The following is a 19,956-nucleotide window of genomic DNA, read 5'->3' as shown; positions in this document are numbered from 1 at the left end:
TTGGAAAAGACCTCCAAGATCATCAAGTCCAACCCTTGATCCAACCCCACTGTGATCACCAGCCCAGGGCATGCCCTGGGCTGGTGATCACAGTAGGGTTGGATCAAGACATGGTGGATTCTCACTCAGTGCCACATCCATAGAATCATAGAATGAATTGGGTTGGAAAGACCTCCAAGATCATCAAGTCCAACCCTTGGGCCAACTCCAGTCCCTTTACCAGATCATGGCACTCAGTGCCACGGCCAAGCTCAGCTGAAAAACCTCCAGGGATGGGGAATCCACCCCCTCTCTGGGCAGCCCATTCCAATGCCTGAGCACTCTCTCTGCAAAGAATTTTTTCTGCTCTCCAACTTCAATTTCCCCTGGCAGAGCTTGAGCCCATCGTGCTCCCTTGTCCTATTGCTGAGTGCCTGGGAGAAGAGACCAACCCCCACCTGGCTGAACTTCCTGTGCCTGTTGGCACTCAAGGGATGATAAAAGTTCACACAGAACCAACCAGGCTGGAAAAGACCTCAAGACCACCAAGCCCAACCTCTGACCCAACAGCACCTGGCACTGAGCGCCACATCCAGGCCAAATGAGTGAAGGTGACACCAAACAAGCACAAATTGAACAAACCCCCCCAAAAAAACCCCAAATTCTGTTGTTTTGTTGCTTTTACTGGAGTGGAAGAGAAGCCTTTTTTAAAGAAGTTCTGCTGAGTTATGACCCATCTGAGTCAGTACTTACTGATTTGTGGGGCTGGTAAAATCCTCGCGGCTCGGACCGGCCCGTGGCGGATGGAGAAAAGCTCCTGAGCTTCCCCACTGATCTGCAAGACACAGGGGTGGTGAACACACAGGGCAAAGAAACACAAACACCTGAAAAAATACATACATTTAGCAGGTAAGACAGCAGGTACATTGGGGAAAGGTGAAGCAGGGAATTGGGCAGGAAGGCTCTGTATTTCCAATCAACCACTGCAACTTCTCCTCATATCAAGTATCAGAAGTCTTGAATTAACTCCTCATGACTGCACATGTTTGAGAAGAAGCAAGACTTGAAGTGGACTGCTGGCTAAAATTCACAAAGCTTCCAGCAATCTGCAGCACAAGCATTTTATCCCACATTTCACCTGCTCCTCAGAAAATGCCAACTCACCAGTGCCCACGGGTGGCAAAAGGCTCTGATGTGGTGGCTCATTTCACACCCACCAGGTGTGAAAATTATGTTTAAAAATAGGTGGTCAAACTACTTAGGAATGTCACTAATGGCAAGCTTGAAAAGATTAGACCAGAAGTGGTTGAGATGGATTTCCAGACTTCCTGCAATGGTCAATCAGAATGTGTTTTCATAACTGCCTGGTAATGGATCCGACACGGAACGTCAAACTCCAGGAAAATGGCAAACATTATGAAGCTCATTTTCAAACAACCAACAACTTAAAACAGATGTAATGAGGCTCAGAACACAGCCAACGTTGGCAGAAAGTTCTGCCAAACAAGCAGCTTGCAATATCAGAGGAGAACATGATTTGGAATAAGGTTCTTAGGAGTCAAGAGACTATAAATTCAAGCGAACTTTTGGAAATGTCATTTTATGGCTGTTTCCATTCCTTTCTGCACTGCAGCTCACACGTCCAGGAAGTTAAAATACTCCTACTGTTGGAGCCACAAATCCCAAGTACAGAACTCCAGGCTCTCAGCTCACCTCCAGCCCTGACCTGGAGCCTGGTTGTTTATTATCACTGCTCTGGAGAACGTGGCAGAATGAAATTCACCCCAGAGAACCACAAGGCTTTAATAACATCACTCTGAAAACACCATTTCTACAGAGGTGCCCACCTTTCCACACAGTGTGGGGAGCTCCTGCCCTTCCCTGTTATACCTGGAATTACACAAACCCACCCAATGTGGGGAAATCACATTCTAAACCCTTTCAGCTTTGCAGACAGGCAGCACTTCCACACTGGTATCAATCCACAGTGCTGTTAATGACACCATCAGAACTATTCCTGATGAAACTGTGATCAATAAGAGAATTAACCCCTTGGTGCACCCTTGCTCTTATTTTATTAGGCAGATGTTCTGAGCACAGCAGGTTCTCCTCTTCCCTTCAGCAGCATCATCTGGAATGATCATCACAGGAATCAGCTCAGCAAAGGTTTGCTGAGTGGTTTTAACTCACCCTGAGATTGGGGTGCAAATAAAAAATAAATAAAAAAATTTTTAAAAGCATCAAGATAAAAAACATCTGCATCCAGAAAAAAATAGGTTGGAAAAATGTAAGCAGAAAATGAGAAAAATGAAAGAGAGACAGAGGAATAAAGAGATAAAAAAGCTGAAGGCAGCAGCATGTTCTGTGCCCACCAGAACAGCAGCTCCATGAAAAGGGGAAGGAGGAAATGGAGAAGAAGAATATAAGGGTTTGAAACTATTATTATTGGCAATTCAGGCTTTCCCCCCCAAATCCTGAAGATGCTGTTTCACAAGACAGGCCATGAATGAGAACAAGAGGGGAAGGAACCAGCACAACAAAGGCAGGGAAGTGATTCCCATAAAACATCCCAAGCCAATCCACACACTTCCTGCTCCTTCCAGCTCTGCCAGCACATCAGCCCCACCACCTCCAGTCTCCTGCAAATAAAGGCCCAGTTCCCAAAGGAAGATACACTCAGAAAGCCAAACCTTCCCAGCTCAGGTTCTGCTCTTAAATATCCTGAACTCCAGGAGTCTGTTTGTTTAGACTGGGATGCCAAGACCTGGGAGAGCTTAAAGCTGAGCCTAAAATGTCCCAATACAAATGAAGTTCATTTGCACTGAAGCACTTAACACAAAAATCCCAGCCCAGCTCTTCTCATGCATATAATGCTTTTACTTGTTAATAATTAATAATCACTATTTGAAAGATAATTTATTGTTCTATATTGGAGGAAAATGACAGAAAGGTTCAGTGGAGTGACCAAAACCACAGGATCTGACAGTGACAAACATGAGATTATGAGTATTTAGCTCCTGGCTTGAGACCACTGCAATGTTTAATACTGCAGGTAACAGGTCCTTTTTTTCTCTGTCTGTGTAGGATTCTAAACCATGGCATGGATTGGTTTCAAAGAACTTCACCAGCTCCACAGCTCATGTGCTCCTGGGAGTGAAAAAAGAGATTTTCAGTCACGTTCCCACTGCAGATTCCATATGAAAATACAAGATGCCACCCAAGCACTGGCATCTCGTTTGTAAAGAAAATTCAAATGCAGTAACAGGCACAAAAAGAGTTTACAAAACACCCACACATGACACTACAAACTAAAACACTAATATTGAACCTACCACAGCTTCACCAAATAACAGGGGGTTTAAGGAGTTGTGTGTCCCTAACTGTTCTATGGAGACAGGAACTCAGAGAAGGCATCTCACACTGTTGTGTGCCATGAATTAGTCAGAGCTTGGCTGTTCCTTGCTTTGCCTGGCACTGAAAAATGCATTAGAGCTTTGAGTTCAAGATTCTCTCTGACTTTAATTAACTGTTTTTAAACATTGTCACCAGGAGCAGCTTCAGCTGTTTGCAGGATCACAGAGTCCTGATTTCGCTGTGGTTGATGCTGACCCCCCATTTATCTGTGGACAACACAAACCTTTCTGAGGCCACACAGATCTGTGGAAAGGGGAGAGGGATGGCAAGGGCTGACCTTCCTGCCAGTCCAGCCCTTCTTCCACTCCTGAGTCAGCTGCTGTGACTGGGACACTCATTCCTCTGGAACTGCAGTGGGACAGGGACCTACACTGGGAATGGCTCCATCCCTGCCAGTCTGGGGCACATGTGGGCTGGCACGGCTCAGCCAAAGGCTCCACATCCCATTCCCAGTCCCTGGAGCTCCACAAGTCTCACATGCACAGACACAATATAAATAGACTTCATGAATTGAAAACGGAGCTCTAAATTCTTCACAAAGCACCTGTGGAAGGCCAGGCTGTGGCTGCCACGCTGGATCTGGGCCAGCCAAGTAGCAAGTCCCCGTGGCAGCTCCCAGAGCTCTTAAAGGGCTTTCTTTCCCCATTCCAAAAGCCAAGAATCTTTCCAAGCAGGTTTCAGGAATTGAATATTAAGCTGTAAAAGCAGCTTCAGGTACTTATTGTGTGGCAGAGAGAATCCAAAATGACGGCTCCAAGCCGGTCTGAGGGAACATCTCTGCCTTCCCAGGATCCAACCACAACTCCCAGACCTACAGGGAGGACTGGAAGCACAGAACACATGGATTCACATCCCAGCCCCCAGTGAAGTCTTCATCACTCTCTTCCAGTGACAGATTGGAAGAGGAAGAAGAGCTCTCTCCACTCCACTTAAGACATCTTGAGCTTAAAATATGACAGCCCCAAATGTGGCGTGCCGGGTAATTCCTGATGACAGAGCTGCATTGTTTGGAACATACCACTTTGCACCCATCAGGAACACTGAACAAAGGAAGGTTTGTTCACACTAAGGATAACTAATAGTTTCCAACCATAGAAAATGGTTTTCACATGGTGAAAAAAAGGGAAAAAAAAGTCAAACATACACCAAAGTGAAAGAAGATTGAGTTCGGAACTCAGTGCCTGAACTACTGTGGAACTGTAGAGAAGGACAGTGGGGAATACAGAAAAGGAAAAGGGAATGTGTGTTATAATCTATGTTATAATGCATGTTATAATGTATGTTATAATATGACAATAAGCAAATGACAGATGCTACCACAAAATATTGCTGGGTGTGATCACCCAGGGTTAAAGACAACTCCCAGGAACTACGGAGAGAGCAAGAAGGACTGGAAGCAGAAGGGCAGGTTTTAGTTTAGAAGTTCCAACAGTCTGCTTTTCCATTCCAACCAAACCTCTGTGATTATGCAGAGATCATAAGAACTTAGATGCTCAAAAGATTTAACAAACATCTGCCCCAGTGACTGGACTGAAGTTGCACCCAGTACTTTAAATTATGGCAGTGCTATTGAAAACTGTGTAAAACCAGGCAAGTATTTTCATAAATCCTCAGTGTGAAAACCCCAAAGCCTCAGACAATGATTTGCAGGGATGTTTTGTAGAGTCCTCAGACATTTTTCAGGGTTATTAGCAGATCATTACTCCATTTTCCCATGTGGCCAACGCAAGCCTCGATGGTGGAGGTGTGGGCAGAGCAGGGATTGCAGCTTAGGGTGGGATAAGTGACAAGTCCCTTCCCCAGCTCTAAAAGGGGCAAGAATCACCAGGGAGGAAGAGCTGCAAAGAGCAAACCCCAGCAGAGGTGGCTGAGGAAGCCAAGTGTGTGTGAGTCCCCACAGCCAGGCACGTCCAGGGCCAGGCTGGCACTGTGTGGTGCCACCCCTGCCCAAGGAGTCCTCTGCACTCCAGAGGTCTCCACACAGTCACCTGCCACAGGCACTCAGCAATAGGACAAGGGGGCACAATGGGCTCAAGCTCTGCCAGGGGAAATTGAAGTTGGAGATCAGAAACAAATTCTTTGCAGAGAGAGTGCTCAGGCATTGGAATGGGCTGCCCAGAGAGGGGGTGGATTCCCCATCCCTGGAGGTTTTTAAGGTGAGCTTGGCCGTGGCACTGAGTGCCATGATCTGGTAAAGGGACTGGAGTTGGACCAAGGGTTGGACTTGATGATCTCGGAGGTCTTTTCCAACCCAATCCATTCTGTGATTCTATGGGCAGTGTCACTCCAGCACAGCCTCTGAGTGGTTTTGCTAAATATCCATCTGTGCTTGTTATTAAAGGTTCTCTTTGGTAGTTCCTGCTTTATTCAACTCCAGCTGGACTTTCCTTTTCGAATTCTAACAAGAACCATCAAACTGAGATGATCCTTCTACTTTTGAAACTTCCAGCATGCAGTGAAAAAAAAAAATTATCTGCCACAGAAGCAGCCAAGATGCATTTCCCTGCACAGGAACATCCAGAACAGATACTTGGAAACGACATCAGGCAGAAACCACTTCCAGTTGTATTTGAAACACGAAACTGGGAGCAAGGCAAAACCAAATTCCAAACCAAACACAACACTATCAAATAGGAACCTCTGGCCATGCTTTGGTGTATTCCCAGATTTCTCCCCACTTAGCAAGGCGTATTTTAAGAACAGTTTTAACCTTGCCGCCCCCATTTCCAAACAAAGATCAAAGCCCTTTGGATGGGCACCTTCCGCTGCTTTCGCAAGGCAGCGCAGGGGCCGCACTCCCAGCCCCGCACTCCAGACACCAGCCCAGCCTTTGAAGCGGCACTAATGGCACCTCCCGTTCGCCAGTAACACTCGGGCAGTCAAAGATCTTCCTCCAAGGAGATGTTAATGTGAAAGCACTCAGAGTGCAGAGAGACACAGCGCGGGAAGGGCCGGGAGGTGCGGGGAAGTCAATGTAACACCATTAGGGGAGTGTGGGCTTAGGACCTGTCATAAACACTTCATAATCACTCACGCACAGAGCCCACCGCCTGCAACACGTTATTAAGTGCTGAGCGGAGCTGCAATCCCAGGAACCAAGAGCACAACGCTGCAGATAAGGGCCTTCCTGAGGAGATTTGCACCTAAATGTCAGATCGTTGCTTTTACAGATTAAAAGCTTTTTAAAGTGGAGAATGCAGGCTTGGGTTTTTTTTTCCTTAGCTGGAATAACATTGCTTAATTACAAGCTAAATACTCAGCAAGGCCAAGTTTGTCTAATACCATAGGGCACAAAAAAGTGTTGCCAAATAAGCTCTTAAATATTAAGTCAACCCCACAACTGCCAGATTTTGTTGTCCTCAGACTAAATAAGTGAAAAAATGCAAAGGGGAAACAACAATGTGGAAAAAATCCACCAGGTTATGCTCTCTCCCAACATGTTGGATATGCAAAACCTACTCTGAAATGTTATTTAAAATTGATTTTAAAGACCACCACTCTGTGACAATCTCCAAGACCATCTTACTGACAAAGGAACCACTCCAAGACCGAATTTGTAGTAACACAGATTGCACCTCCCTGGAGTGGCCTCAGGACTGCCCAGAACATCCAACTGAAGGGGAAATATCTCCACAGCTGCCATGCTTTGGATGGATGGTAAAATATTTCCACATTTGGCATTGTCTCCATTTCACTGCACTTCTCCCCTACTTGTTACAAAGACTCCTGTGCAAAAACTGGGTAACACACAGAAAAACTGTCCTGCAATTTCTGCTTTGGCATTTTTTCTTAAAATACTAAATTTAAATAGCAAAATCGAGGAATTATGAAGAAGTGAAATACACTGGGGGGGAAAAGACCACGAAAAAGACAACCTGGCTGTATGAGCCAGCAAAAGAAGGTAAAATCAGGTATTTCCTGGCCTAAATTGTTGCTTATTTGGACATGGAAGATCCCACCCCATGTGGCATTTCCTGGGGCAGCTCTGGCACAGACACTCCTTGTGCCCCTCAGGAGGGATGCACAGAGCTCACCTGAGAGGCACAGAGCACCGCTGGCACACAGCTGGAGTGGCACACACACAGCTGGAGTGGCACACACACACAGCTGGGACTGGCACACACACACAGCTGGGACTGGCACACACACACAGCTGGGACTGGCACACACACAGCTGGAGTGGCACACACACACAGCTGGAGTGGCACACACACACAGCTGGAGTGGGCACACACACACAGCTGGGATGGGCACACACACACAGCTGGACCGGCACACACACACAGCTGGACCGGCACACACACAGCTGGGACTGGCACACACACACAGCTGGGACGGGCACACACACACAGCTGGGACTGGCACACACACAGAGCTGGGACTGGCACACACACACAGAGCTGGGACTGGCACACACAACGCAATCCCGGGTGTTCCTTTGGATAAGGACATTCCAGCTGGACAATCCCGGTGTTTTACAAGCACCCTCGAGCTCGCGCCAATGGTACACTGAGGGTGCCTTGATTAATTAATGATGCATTAATGGGGCTGCGCGCGGCCGTAGCTCGGTGTGGCAGCGACACCGCGTGGGGAGGGGCTGTAATTACACCGCGGGAACCAATCCCGCCCATGGATAACGCCATTCCCGGGCTTTGCATCCAGCCCCCGGATGGATAACGCTATTCCCGGGCTTTGCATCCAGCCCCCGGATGGATAACGCCATTCCCGGGCTTTGCATCCATCCCACAGCGCTTTGAGTGGGAAGGGACCTCAGAGGTCACCTATTCCAGCCCTTCCATGGGCAGGGACACCTTCCATAGCCCCGGCTGCTCCAGCCTGGCCTTGGACACTCCCAGGGATGGGGCAGCCCCAGCACCTCTGGGAATCCCAGCCCAGCCCCTCCCAGGGAATAATTCCCTCCCAACTCTAATCCCAAATTCCTCTTTCACCAGTGTCAAGGCAAATTTAAAAAAAAAAAAAAAGAGTATCCAAGCAGCTTTAGTGTCTCATACACATCTGAGCTGTAAAAAGATAAAATACAAACTCAATCCAAAGGTATGTTTGAAAATAAACCCATTACCAGTTACTTTCCTCAGGACAATACAAGCAGTTACACTTTCCTGTATTTTGGTTAAAGCTCCTAAACACTGGAATTCAGTGAAGTGTCCTGGGTCTCACTCCACCTCTGTTAAACCTTCCTGCAAAAGCTCAGCAGCAATTTTATTTCCTCATCTCCAACCACCAAGATGCAACCAGCAGAGGAGAAGCTCTGCCACACTTCCTGAAACTCAACTTAACTGAAATTTGATGTAGAAATCAACATTATTTCCTACAAAATACTGGTATGCAAATATACATCCTACACATACATCCTCCAGTAGGAACACCATCACTTCCAAGTCAATTATAACAAAATACTGAGCACTATTTTGGATTAAACATGAAAAGAGCCTGTATAATCACTTCATACATGCCAGAAAAGCAACCAGAAAGCTGTAGAAATGTACACAGTTCTTAAAAACCCAAAGTATTTTACGAAGGGAAAGAACTCCATCCCCTCTCCCTTACTCTGAAGGACAAGGTGCTGAGAGAAATTCTGCTATTTTAAGTTCAGAACTTTATGACCTGCTGTATTAAACTTTCTGCTGTCCTTTGGTGAGATTTGGGGTAAACTCCCCAAATGAGGACCATGTGCCCACAAAGGCTCAGCCTGCAGGGGGTGGCTGTGGCAGCACCAAATCAAAGCCATGTGCACACAGGGGCCTTCAGCAAATTAAAATTGCAAATCATCTCCATGACAAAAGTGATTGGAAAATACCATGAATTCTGTCATACTTTGCAGAGCTGGGACAAACAAATCCTGTTTGTATTTTTTCCACCTTCATTCATTGCTGTTAAAACCCAAAAATCTGTCCATTTTGGGCTACAAACTGTCCCATAATGTCAAACACTGCTCCCAGTTTGAACATAAATAACGAGTGAAAAGCCCTCAGAGCTGAAGGGACATGAATTCAAGTGTTTGATCTGTGCTCTGTGTTATCTTCAGATAAGCATTTACACACAAACCACATGACCCTGGTGGGAAATGGTGGCTCCTTTCACTCCAACTGGAAAAATTCCAGGTAAAATATGGAAGCACCAACACATCAGACCCAGCCAAGCCCCTGGCAGAGCAGAGGGGAGGACTCAGTACTCACAGGGATGCTCCAGACTTGCATTCCATCACTGTATCCAATCATCAGCAGTAAGGGGGGTTCATTCCCAGTGCTGTGGATCTCATGGAACTCCATATTCCTGGATGTATCTAAATTGGGTTGAAATACCAAAGCCATCAGTAGCAGGTCAGGCCCAGGCCCAGCTGCTCTCAGTAACATCAGATGGTGTTTCCTCAGTGCCCCTCTCTGTTGTCAGAACTAAAAGCACCCAAAGTGGTTTAAATTTCCTGCTGGAACAACACTGGAATATGTTCTTTAATGCAAACATTAAAGATTCACAGAGAAGTCAGAAAGCCTTAAATTTAAAACAGGGGAGAAAAATTTCCTGAAGGGCAACAGGGGTTGTTTCTTCCTCCAGCAATTAATAAAATGTGGAAAACTTTTCCAATAGAGAAAAATTTGTGCAGGACCAACAAAACAAACATCCACAAACACAGAAATTACAAAATGCAGGGGTAAAACTATTTCTGGATGCTGTGGGAATTAATCTGTACATCAAGGAAGAAAATCCCCAGGAAGGAAAGTGTTACATAATGATCACAAATATGAATATTTTCTTCAGGAAAGCACCTCTAAAACTACATTTTCAACCATGACAGAATGAGCAAAAGCAACAGAGACAGAGAGGATGGATTTGGGATGGTGAAGGAGAATCTTTTCAGGCCCAATCAGATTTGGCTGCATAAAAATTTAAATATAATATGAACAATTCTGAAGAATATTCTAAATAGGGGGGGTTTATACTGTAGAAAAGAGGGGGAAATATGAGATTTCTTAAAAATAAATATAGCAGGAAAACAAACCCACAAGCAAACAAACCCCAACAGCCCATCTGACCATGTACAGGTTATAGGACTTTTCTAGCTCTAATAACCCTGAATTTATGAACTGACAGGCATTCCAACAGCTGGAAAACAGAGAATCTTCCCACAGAACCCCTGGAAAGGCTGAGAATTCCCCATCCCAGCTCTGCTCCAGTTGCTGTTCCTGCAGCTGAGACAGAACCCCAGAGCTCCAGGGGGCAAAGGAAGAGGGAAGGCAGGAACAGCTCCAAGAGTGAAATCCAGAGTTCCCCCTCAGCAAACACAGCCCAGGCAACTCCAAGGAGTTGTTAATTAGGAAATAACTGATTGCAGCATCCAAGCATCTCCCACTCAGCCCCTACCATTCCTTTAAAAAACCAGGGAATGGGATGGACAGAACAGCTCCAGTGGGAATCAAGCACCACCTTCCCTTAAAAAGGCTGGAGGTGTTTTCTGCACTAAGGCAGAAAGGATGATCCACTGACACACATGAGAAAGGATAAACAAGCCACATTTGAAGGATATTTTGTGGCTTTGCTCTATTATTTCCCTCAAGGACCTCATGGAGCCTCCTGCTCGTTCCACCCACCTGCTCCTTCTCCCCAGGTTCCTCCAAACTCTGTCACACAGAAAATGGATCTGGGACCTGGGCTGGTTCAGCTGCATCAGGTGGCTTTGAAACCAGACTGCAGGTGAAATAAATTCAGTTCTAGGCTTTGTTTTCAACTGCCTTAAGGAAAACAAAGGGATTTTCTTCAATGGCATTTCTTCCTAAGCAAGAGTTGGCCTTTGGATGCATCACAACTTCCCTTTTTGTAGGTACTGAGCAAAGTGCAGTTACTCCCTTAGAATTCAGGGAAATTAAATACTAAACTTGGAGTCAGGATAAAACTGACTGAAATGATTGTCCATGGACCTAAAACTCACAAGGATAACGAGGGAAAATGAAGCCATACCATTTAAATCTGCATTTTCAAATCTGACCCAAACAATCTTCTCCTTCTCCTCTGGTGGGGTCCCACTGTAGGCCTGGACAAAAAGCAGAAGGGTTGAAATGAGAAAGTTCAACATCCTTTTTTCTCCCTCTGTAAGTTTAGAAAGAAAACCAGGTTATGTCCTGGTGACCAGTGTTGTGGGAGGTTTGGTTCAAGGTGTTTCCATGAGCAACACAACCAGGTTAAACATCACTTAATAATGTAGGAATGACAAAATATTATCTGACAATAAATCTTTAGGGGCAGGTTAAAATGCCACATGACTTAGAGCAAGACAGCCAAGCTAAAATGCAGCAGGTTTGAACTTCAGCAGCTTTACTCTGCTTCTCAAAGGGGTTCTCACAGGAGGGGGTTTATTATGAAATTTCTCTTTTATTCAGTGAAAAGCTTCCTAAGCAGACAGAGGATAGAAAGAGACCTTCACTACACATTTCAGTTATTTCTGTGACAACTTTAATGCAGCCATTTAAAGAAGAATAAAATGTCACTCCAGAACAGATCCATGTTTCAGTCCTGCATTCTACAGATTGCCATAAAAAAAGAGATACAAAAAAACTGTGAGGGAGACTTGCAGTGTTTCCAAAGTGGAGGTTTTACAGTTCTCAGGAGAAGCTGTGGCAGAAGGAACGTGAGCTCCAGTGGGAACACCATCACTTCCAAGTCAATTAGAACAAAATACTGAGCACTATTTTGGATTAAATATGCAAAGAGCCTGAATAATCACTTTATACATGCCAGAAAAGCAGTAACTTCAACTAAAAATACAAATCTAAAAAATAAGTGTGGGGTTTAGTTTTCAAACCAATTCACACCCCATGCTTGCAAGGCAAATGTGTAAAATAAAACACAGTAAATAAAACACAGAAAAATAAAACACAGAAAAATAAAGCACAGAAAAATAAAGCACAGAAAAATAAAGCACAGAAATATAAAGCACAGAAAAATAAAGCACAGAAAAATAAAGCACAGAAAAATAAAGCACAGAAAAATAAAGCACAGAAAAATAAAGCACAGCCTGTACCCTTTAACTGCAGAGGGAAAGGGGTGGGTGTGGAATGCAGGAATCTCTTCAGGGAAAGTTGGACTGTGTCAAATTTAACCCTGAGCCCAAAATGCATTTCACAAACTGGTATTAGTAATATTTTTTTGTATTATTATGGAGAACTCCTAAGAGGAGCTTCATGAGGAAACCCAGACAGTCACTAACCAAGATAATCCTTCAAACCACAGTCAGGGCAGTCTCTGTGTCTCTGGGGCTGCTGCTCCACTATGGAATAGCTTTCCCAGGAGGAAATCCAGCATCCTCTGCTGCTGAGATAACATGGGAGGGACCATTCCACACTTACTGTACAGAAATATCAATATATTCATACACAGATTTCTCTGTGATATGAAATAACTTTGCAAAGCAGGATGAGGATTCCTGACCATTCCACTTCCATATTTACTGTACAGAAATATCAATATGTTTATACACAGATTTTCTGTGGTATGAAACAATAACTTTGCAGAGCAGGGTGAGGATTCCTGACCATTCCACACTTACTGTACAGAAATATCAATATATTCATACACAGATTTCTCTGTGATATGAAATAACTTTGCAAAGCAGGGTGAGAATTCCTGTTTGGCAGAGCTGCCCAGCCCCACAGCAGCCAGGACACCTGGGGCAAGTCAGGGAAATAAGGCAAAAAAGGGCTAAAAAGGGGTAAATAAAGGGCTAAAAAGGGGCAAATAAAGGGCTAAAAAGGGGCAAATAAAGGGCTAAAAAGGGGCAAATAAAGGGCTAAAAAGGGGCAAATAAAGGGGCAAAAAAGGGCTAAAAAGGGGCAAAAAAGGCAAAAGGAACCTTCTCCTTCTCAACACCCAAAGGGTGTCTGCCAAGTTGTGCTGCACCAGCCCAGGGTGGGACACACGTTTACAGCCACCACCCAGAAAATACATATTTGTAAGAGGCAGAGTAATATTATGGACAGTCTCTCCCCTCCCCAGCTCTTCTACTGCTCAAATTATCTTAGGGAAAAGCTGCAATCTCCTTCCTGCTATTTATACTGCAGTGATTTTCAGTTTGTTCTTATAAAAATCTGCAGGCCCAGTCCCCACTACTCTGCAGTCTGTGCTCAGAAACTCAGCCTCAAGATCCACATCCAAAACACCAAAACATTTGGCTTTTGTTTTTCTGGGTTTTCCCCTTTTTTTTGGGCCCACCTGACACGCATTTCCAAAGCTTTGGGCACTGAAAGAAACCAAAGAGCTGCACATACCTGTGGCACAACATCCTGGAGGAATGTAACAACACTCTCCATGTATGACTGTTCCCTGGAAAACAAGGAGAATTTCAGCCACCACTGAAGCTCAGAAACAGCTGGGAGTGTATTAAATAAATACTAAATAAGACACAGACAAGCAGAGGAAACATGGACAATCTTTAGCACAAAATACCAAGTATGCAATGCAGTTATTTAATATACTGCTGGCATAAATAATGGCCTGTAAGGAGTGAAAGTACAAAATAAAAGTAATAAAAGTCTGTGAAAAGCTCAGTGACACCTGTTTGTGGAGTAACTGCTTGGGGGGAAAGTATAAAAGCTAATAAAGAAGGAATAAGCATGTTCTCTACCTCAGAGTGCATTTGGAAATTATCCCTCAGTATTTTCCCTCAGTATTTCCTTGTGATTTGGCTGTTCCAACACAAAAATAAGGATTTAACCAAAGGCTGGAACTCTCCCTGTGGGACAAGTGACCTCTCAGACCTCCTGTGAATGATGTGGAGTGGTGGAGTAAGAGGGGACAGGAGAGGGAACAACATCCTCCCTAAGAATAGCAAGGAGAGGTATTTACAGACAAGATTGTATAGCTTGGGAAGCTTATTCCTTCTTGGAAGTTTATTCCTTCTTGGAAGTTTATTCCTTCTTGGAAGTTTATTCCTTCTTGGAAGTGCATCAGCAGCCATGATTTAGGATAGCACACAGTGCAAGATACAATTGTTGGGGCAGATTTAAACTAATTCTTTCCTCAGCTCAGCCCTGCCCCAGTGGGGAGTCTCTGGTGGAACTGCTGAGTAACACCAGGTGGGCTGAGAGGATCAGACAGCTGGGGCTGTAACTATGCAGAAAGTTTGTGTTTCATGGAATGAGTAACACTGAAAGCCTCTGGCAGCAAAACTGCCTTCATCCAGTCTGAAAAAACCCAACAACTCTTTAGGCAACAGCTTGGGCAGCCCCCAAATTAACTTTTATACTGTCACAGCTTTTCCTGTGCTAACTCAAGGTTTGTAAGAGCCCCAAAGAAAACCTGGAACTGGGAACTCCTGACTCTGGATGCCCAAAGGTGCTTTCTGAGGCTGTGCAAGGTTGTTTCATTAGAAATGGGAGTGTTCAGCCCTGAAGAATGAAGTTCTCTGAAGAACCAAGTACTGCACAGCAATACAGAAGGTACTTAAGTCAAATGGATTGGGTTTTCCTCTCTGAAAACAAAAAGAAATCTAAAACCAAGTCTGAACTTTTAGAAAGCTTAATCCAGCTCATGACCAAACCAGACTTTGTCCAGCAGTCCAAGGATTCCTGAATCCCAGCCTGTCCCTCTGCTTCAGGCTGAGGCCTCACAAATGAGCTGTGGCTTCTGGTGCTGCTGATTCTTTGGTTTATGTAGGTCACCCAGAGTGCCCTGCACACCTTCAGAGCCCTTTATTACAAGGTTTGGCTGCAGGTGGAGTGTGGAGCTGTGGGAATGCCTGTCAGCAAGAGTCATCCAGCCTTCACGGGTCACCTCACGGAATGCACTTCTTTCTTCCTCCCCCAAATACATGTTGAAACAAAGTTGATACCTGGGCAATGTTTTATACAGTGTATGCACTCTAAACTCTCCTGAAGTAGAAAAACTTCCCAGGAGAGATCTTTAAAGAGCTTAGAAACGACTAAAGCCAGAAAAACTCCAAACTTCCTCTCATAAGGGTGTAGAAACTCAACATGATCAGCAGAATCTGCTCAGCACAGACAGACTCAAACCCACTGACATCTGAGAGGTGAAAACAGGTGCCTAAAGAACAGGACAGCATATTTTAAAAAAAAATAGATAATAATCATAATCCTCTTCTTAGAGTGCTCTTCTGTCATTACATTTTTAAAGCCCATTTTCAAGAAAAGGTCATTACAAATATCCATTTGTGAAGGAATTTTGCAACATGAGAAAAAGTGCTGCCCCTATCACAGGGCTGCAAGACAAACCTCTAACACGACTTTCTGTGCTAAAACAATCAGTTTCTTGTGCTCTCCAGTAAAAATAAAGGGATTCTTGGTGTTTAAATACACAGTTATCTCCAGTGGCAAAAACTGCAGTACTTCAATGCAGTGCTACCTTGCAGCAGCACAGGCATCACAAGGCAGGAAGAAAAACTACTCAAAAATCCTTTAACAGACAGAGACAAGACCATAAATCTTCCAGACTGTCTTACAGACACAAAGCCCTTTTGCCATGAAAGGATTTCCATGAGAACACAATGAAACTCAGGATGCCCAAGGACAAAAATGGTCTCTTGGGAGCTCTGACCAAAGAGATGGAGCTTCTGCCTTTCTTATTGGTTTTGTTAAGTAAAAAAAGAACCCACAATTCTGTTTACTGAAGGACTTTGATGACAAGTGTTATATGTTGGAATATGTCCACTCCTTGGACAAGGTGTTACTAAAAAGAACAGAAAGAGAGGAACAAGTGCAGCACATCCCTCTGGCCTAAGGAAGTTTGCACCACTGACCACCAGCCAGTGCAACCTTTGCATAGAAAAATGGTGCAAACAACACCAAAACTGTGCAATAGATTAGTTTTTTAGCTGTGCAGCTTGGCTTTGGTGTCCAAGTGCAAAGAATCTCAGGCAGGGAGAGAGTTTGACCTCAGAGACGGGAAGGCAACGTGTGGAAAACAACGCAACAAAACCACAGCGGCAACACAAGCTGGGATGGGAAAAAAACCACACAAAACTCAGGTAAGATTCTTCTAGAAGGGGAAAAAAAAAGAGCATTTCAGTAAGGGCTGTTCTTCTAGAAGGTTCTTACGTGGCAGCCTGCGGGCGAACCACCACCCCTGCAGTGCATCGGCTCGGGCGGCGCGGGGACTCCGTGGCCATCGCTGCTGAGCAACCTGCAACAAACACAGCCCTCTGTAACACCACCTGTACAGGGTTGTTCATCCCAGTGCTCCCTGAGGGGTTCTTCAAGGTGACAAGAGAGACATTTCACCAAGACAAACCTGTAGGTGCCTTTACAGCGGGGTTTTTTTAAGCAAAAGAAAAGCAGGCACCAAACGACGACTCGTTTTTGTGGTGTGTCAATCACTGAAGCTCTTGGGATCACAGAACCAGAGAATGGGTTGGGTTGGAAAAGACCTCCAAGATCATCAAGTCCAACCCTTGATCCAACCCTACTGTGGGGTTGGATCAAGATGTGGTGGATTCTCACTCAGTGCCACATCCATAGAATCACAGAATGGATTGGGTTGGAAAAGACCTCTGAGATCATCAAGTCCAACTCTTGATCCAACCCTACTGTGATCACCAGCCCAGGGCACTCTGTGCCCTGGGCTGGTGATCACAGTGGGGTTGGATCAAGATGTGGTGGATTCTCACTCAGTGACACATCCATAGAATCCTAGAATGGATTGGGTTGGAAAGACCTCCAAGATCATCAAGTCCAACCCCACTGTGATCACCAGCCCAGGGCATGGAGTGATCACAGTGGGCTTGGATCAAGATGTGGTGGATTCTCACTCAGTGCCACATCCATAGAATCACAGAATGGATTGGGTTGGAAAAGACCTCCAAGATCATCAAGTCCAACCCTTGGTCCAACTCCAGTCCCTTTACCAGATCATGGCACTCAGTGCCACGGCCAAGCTCAGTTGAAAAACCTCCAGGGATGGGGAATCCACCCCCTGTCTGGGCAGCCCATTCCAATGCCTGAGCACTCTCTCTGCAAAGAAGTTTTTTCTGCTCTCCAACTTCAATTTCCCCTGGCAGAGCTTGAGCCCATCGTGCCCCCTTGTCCTATTGCTGAGTGCCTGGGAGAAGAGAACAACCCCCACCTGGCCAGAACTTCCCTTCAGGCAGTTCTAGACAGTGCTGAGGTCACCTCTGAGCCTCCTCTTCTCCAGGCTGAACACCCCCAGCTCCCTCAGCCTCCCCCACAGGGATATTTTGAGAGCAAAAAACCCCCCAGAGCTGCCTGATAAAGTGGAAAAGTATCTCCAAACTGTATGATCTTTAAAGTCCCTTTCAACCCAAACCATTCTATGATTAAAGACAGTGGTGCAGGCACACAGCTGTCATCACCACTACACAAAACCACTATTTACTTATGGGCTGCTGTCTTGGAAAATAATTATATATAAAGTATGTACCATCCCAGTTGCAATGTATTGTACTCTTGAAAAAAAAGGGTTACACTGCAGCTCACACAAAAAGAATGGTGGAACATATTCTGCTGTCACATGGCAGCTTTTTGTGTCACCTGCAAGCTTTTCTTCACACTTCTGTTCTCCGTGGGAACAGAGTGGGGAACATCCCCAAAGGCAAAAAGCACTTGAGGAGCATCACAGACCCCTCCAGTCCCCTCTGCTGCCCTGGTGTGTCCCCACACCCCAAACCAAGAGCCTGCACACCAAGTGGAAGGAAAAATCAACCCACCAACGTGGGATCTGTTAATGAGCATCATTCCACTTCAGTCAGGCTCTGTCAGAGCCAGCTCACTAAGTGAGGCGGGAGAACCACTCAGACATTCATAACGTAATAATAATTAACAACAAGACCTTCAGCAACACAACTTCAGCCTGACACCGAGGCACCGTGACAGGCAAACAAACCGGCAGGGAAAGGCTGAGCTGAGCCACGGGACAGCCGAGCCCGCCCGGCCGCGAGTGCCAGCACCGGGACACCCCCGGGGACAGCCCCGGCGAGGGGCAGGAGCGCCGGGACGCCCCTGGGGACAGCCCCGGCGAGGGGCAGGAGCGCCGGGACGCCTGTGGGCCCCGCACCCTCCAGCCCCGCACACAGCCCGGCCCGGCCCGGCCCCCGCTCTTGAGCAACCGCACCGCCCAAGCCGCGCCCCGAGCGGGGCCGGGGCCTCCCTCCCTCCCTCCCTCCGAGCGCCCGGGCCCCGCGGCCGGCCCTCGCCTCACGGGGGTCCCTCAGGCCTCCCGGCCTGCCCTGCCCACCGCCCCCGGCCCGGCCTCGCATCCCCGGCGCTCGGAGCCGCCCCGGAGCCGCCACATCGCTGCCCGGAGCGCGGCCCCTCCCGCCAGGCTGCCCCTCACGCCCCGCCGCTCTGTGTCCCCCACGGGCCCGTCGGGGTGTCCCTCACGGCCCCGCCGCTGTGTGTCCCTCGGCCCCACCAGGCTGTTTCTCTGCCCTCCCACTGTGTGTCCCTCGGCCCCACCAGGTCGTCTCTCGGCCCCCTCGCTGTGTGTCCCTCGGCCCCACCAGGCTGCCCCTCGGCCCTCCCGCTGTGTCTCTCAGCCCCGCCGGGGTGTCCCTCACGGCCCCGCCGCTCTGTGTCCCTCACCCACCCACCGTGTCCCTCACGGCCCCCGCCCTGTGTCCCTCACGCCCCCCGCCCTGTGTCCCTCACGGCCCCCGCCCTGTTTCCCTCACGGCCCCCGCCCTGTTTCCCTCACGGCCCCCGCCCTGTTTCCCTCACGGCCCCCGCTCCGTGTCCCTCACCCGCCGCCACTCCCGGCGCCACTGACACTGTTTGGGACCCCCCGGGCAGTGACACCCAGCGCACCGCACCGGCAGCCAATCAGAGCGCCGCGAGGGCGGGTCGTTCCCACTCTTTAACCAATCAGCGCACCGCAAAGGCGGGCCGCTCCGGGCCTACAGCCAATCGGCGGGCGCGCTGCCGGGCGGTGGGCGGGGCGCGAAGGGACGCGGCCGAGGCGGCCACAGGCGGGCGGCGCTGCCGCTTTGTTTACATCGCGGGTCTCGCGAGAGCCGGAGCGCGCGCGGGGCGGGAGGCGGAGCTGCGCCGGATTGGCTGGGTGGCCCCGCCCCTGTGTGTGACGTCATATATGGGCGTGGTCGGGGCGTGGCCAGAGCCGTGAGGGGCCCGCGATGGCGGAGGGGCCGGGAGAGGAGTTCGGGGGCTCTTTGGGGCTCCCTCGGGGCGGGGGAGGCTCGGCAGGGCCTGGGCAGGTCCGCGGGGTGAGGGCAGGGGGAGGAACGAATGCAAAGAGGGCCCTGACGGGCTGAGGGCCCTCGGCCGGAGCGCGGCCCGCCCGGAGCGCCCGCGGGAGCGGTGGGTGAGGGGCAGGGCCTGGGGCGGCGCAGAATTCGCGTGTTGTGGATGCTGGAGAAGGGAAGACACCGGGGAGGCCTCAGAGCCCCTTCCAGAGCCTGAGGGTGCTCCAGGAGAGCTGGAGAGGGGCTTCGGAAGGGCCTGGAGTGACGCGGCACAGGCAGGGGGTTGGCGCTGGCAGAGGGCGGGTGTGGATGGGATGTTAGGAGGGAATTCCTTCCCTGTGAGCGTGGGCAGGCCCTGGCACAGGCTGGGCAAAGGAGTTGTGGCT

At 47.8% G+C, this 19,956-nt stretch overlaps 1 protein-coding gene across 7 annotated transcripts in view; it reads right to left on the bottom strand.

The window, feature by feature from the left end:
- The window catches only part of BCAS3 (BCAS3 microtubule associated cell migration factor), a 341,997-nt gene extending 322,833 nt beyond the window's left edge, over positions 1-19,164 (bottom strand). For all 7 annotated transcript variants that reach the window (XR_011699536.1, XM_071575029.1, XM_071575030.1 and 4 more), the window contains exons 1-6: positions 19,112-19,164; positions 16,455-16,539; positions 13,671-13,725; positions 11,368-11,440; positions 9,591-9,697; positions 733-814 (exon numbers count right to left, since the gene is read on the bottom strand). Coding sequence is in view for 6 of the 7 variants with exons in the window: in XM_071575029.1 (XP_071431130.1) it covers positions 733-814; positions 9,591-9,697; positions 11,368-11,440; positions 13,671-13,725; positions 16,455-16,525 (388 nt within the window). In the remaining variant the exon portion in view is untranslated. The remainder of the gene's footprint in view (positions 1-732; positions 815-9,590; positions 9,698-11,367; positions 11,441-13,670; positions 13,726-16,454; positions 16,540-19,111) is intronic.
- Positions 19,165-19,956: the final 792 nt, after the last annotated feature.

Source organism: Pithys albifrons, chromosome 21, assembly GCF_047495875.1.
Source record: "Pithys albifrons albifrons isolate INPA30051 chromosome 21, PitAlb_v1, whole genome shotgun sequence".
NCBI classification, from domain to species: Eukaryota; Metazoa; Chordata; class Aves; order Passeriformes; family Thamnophilidae; genus Pithys; species Pithys albifrons.
This window is presented reverse-complemented; position numbering and strand designations above follow the sequence as displayed.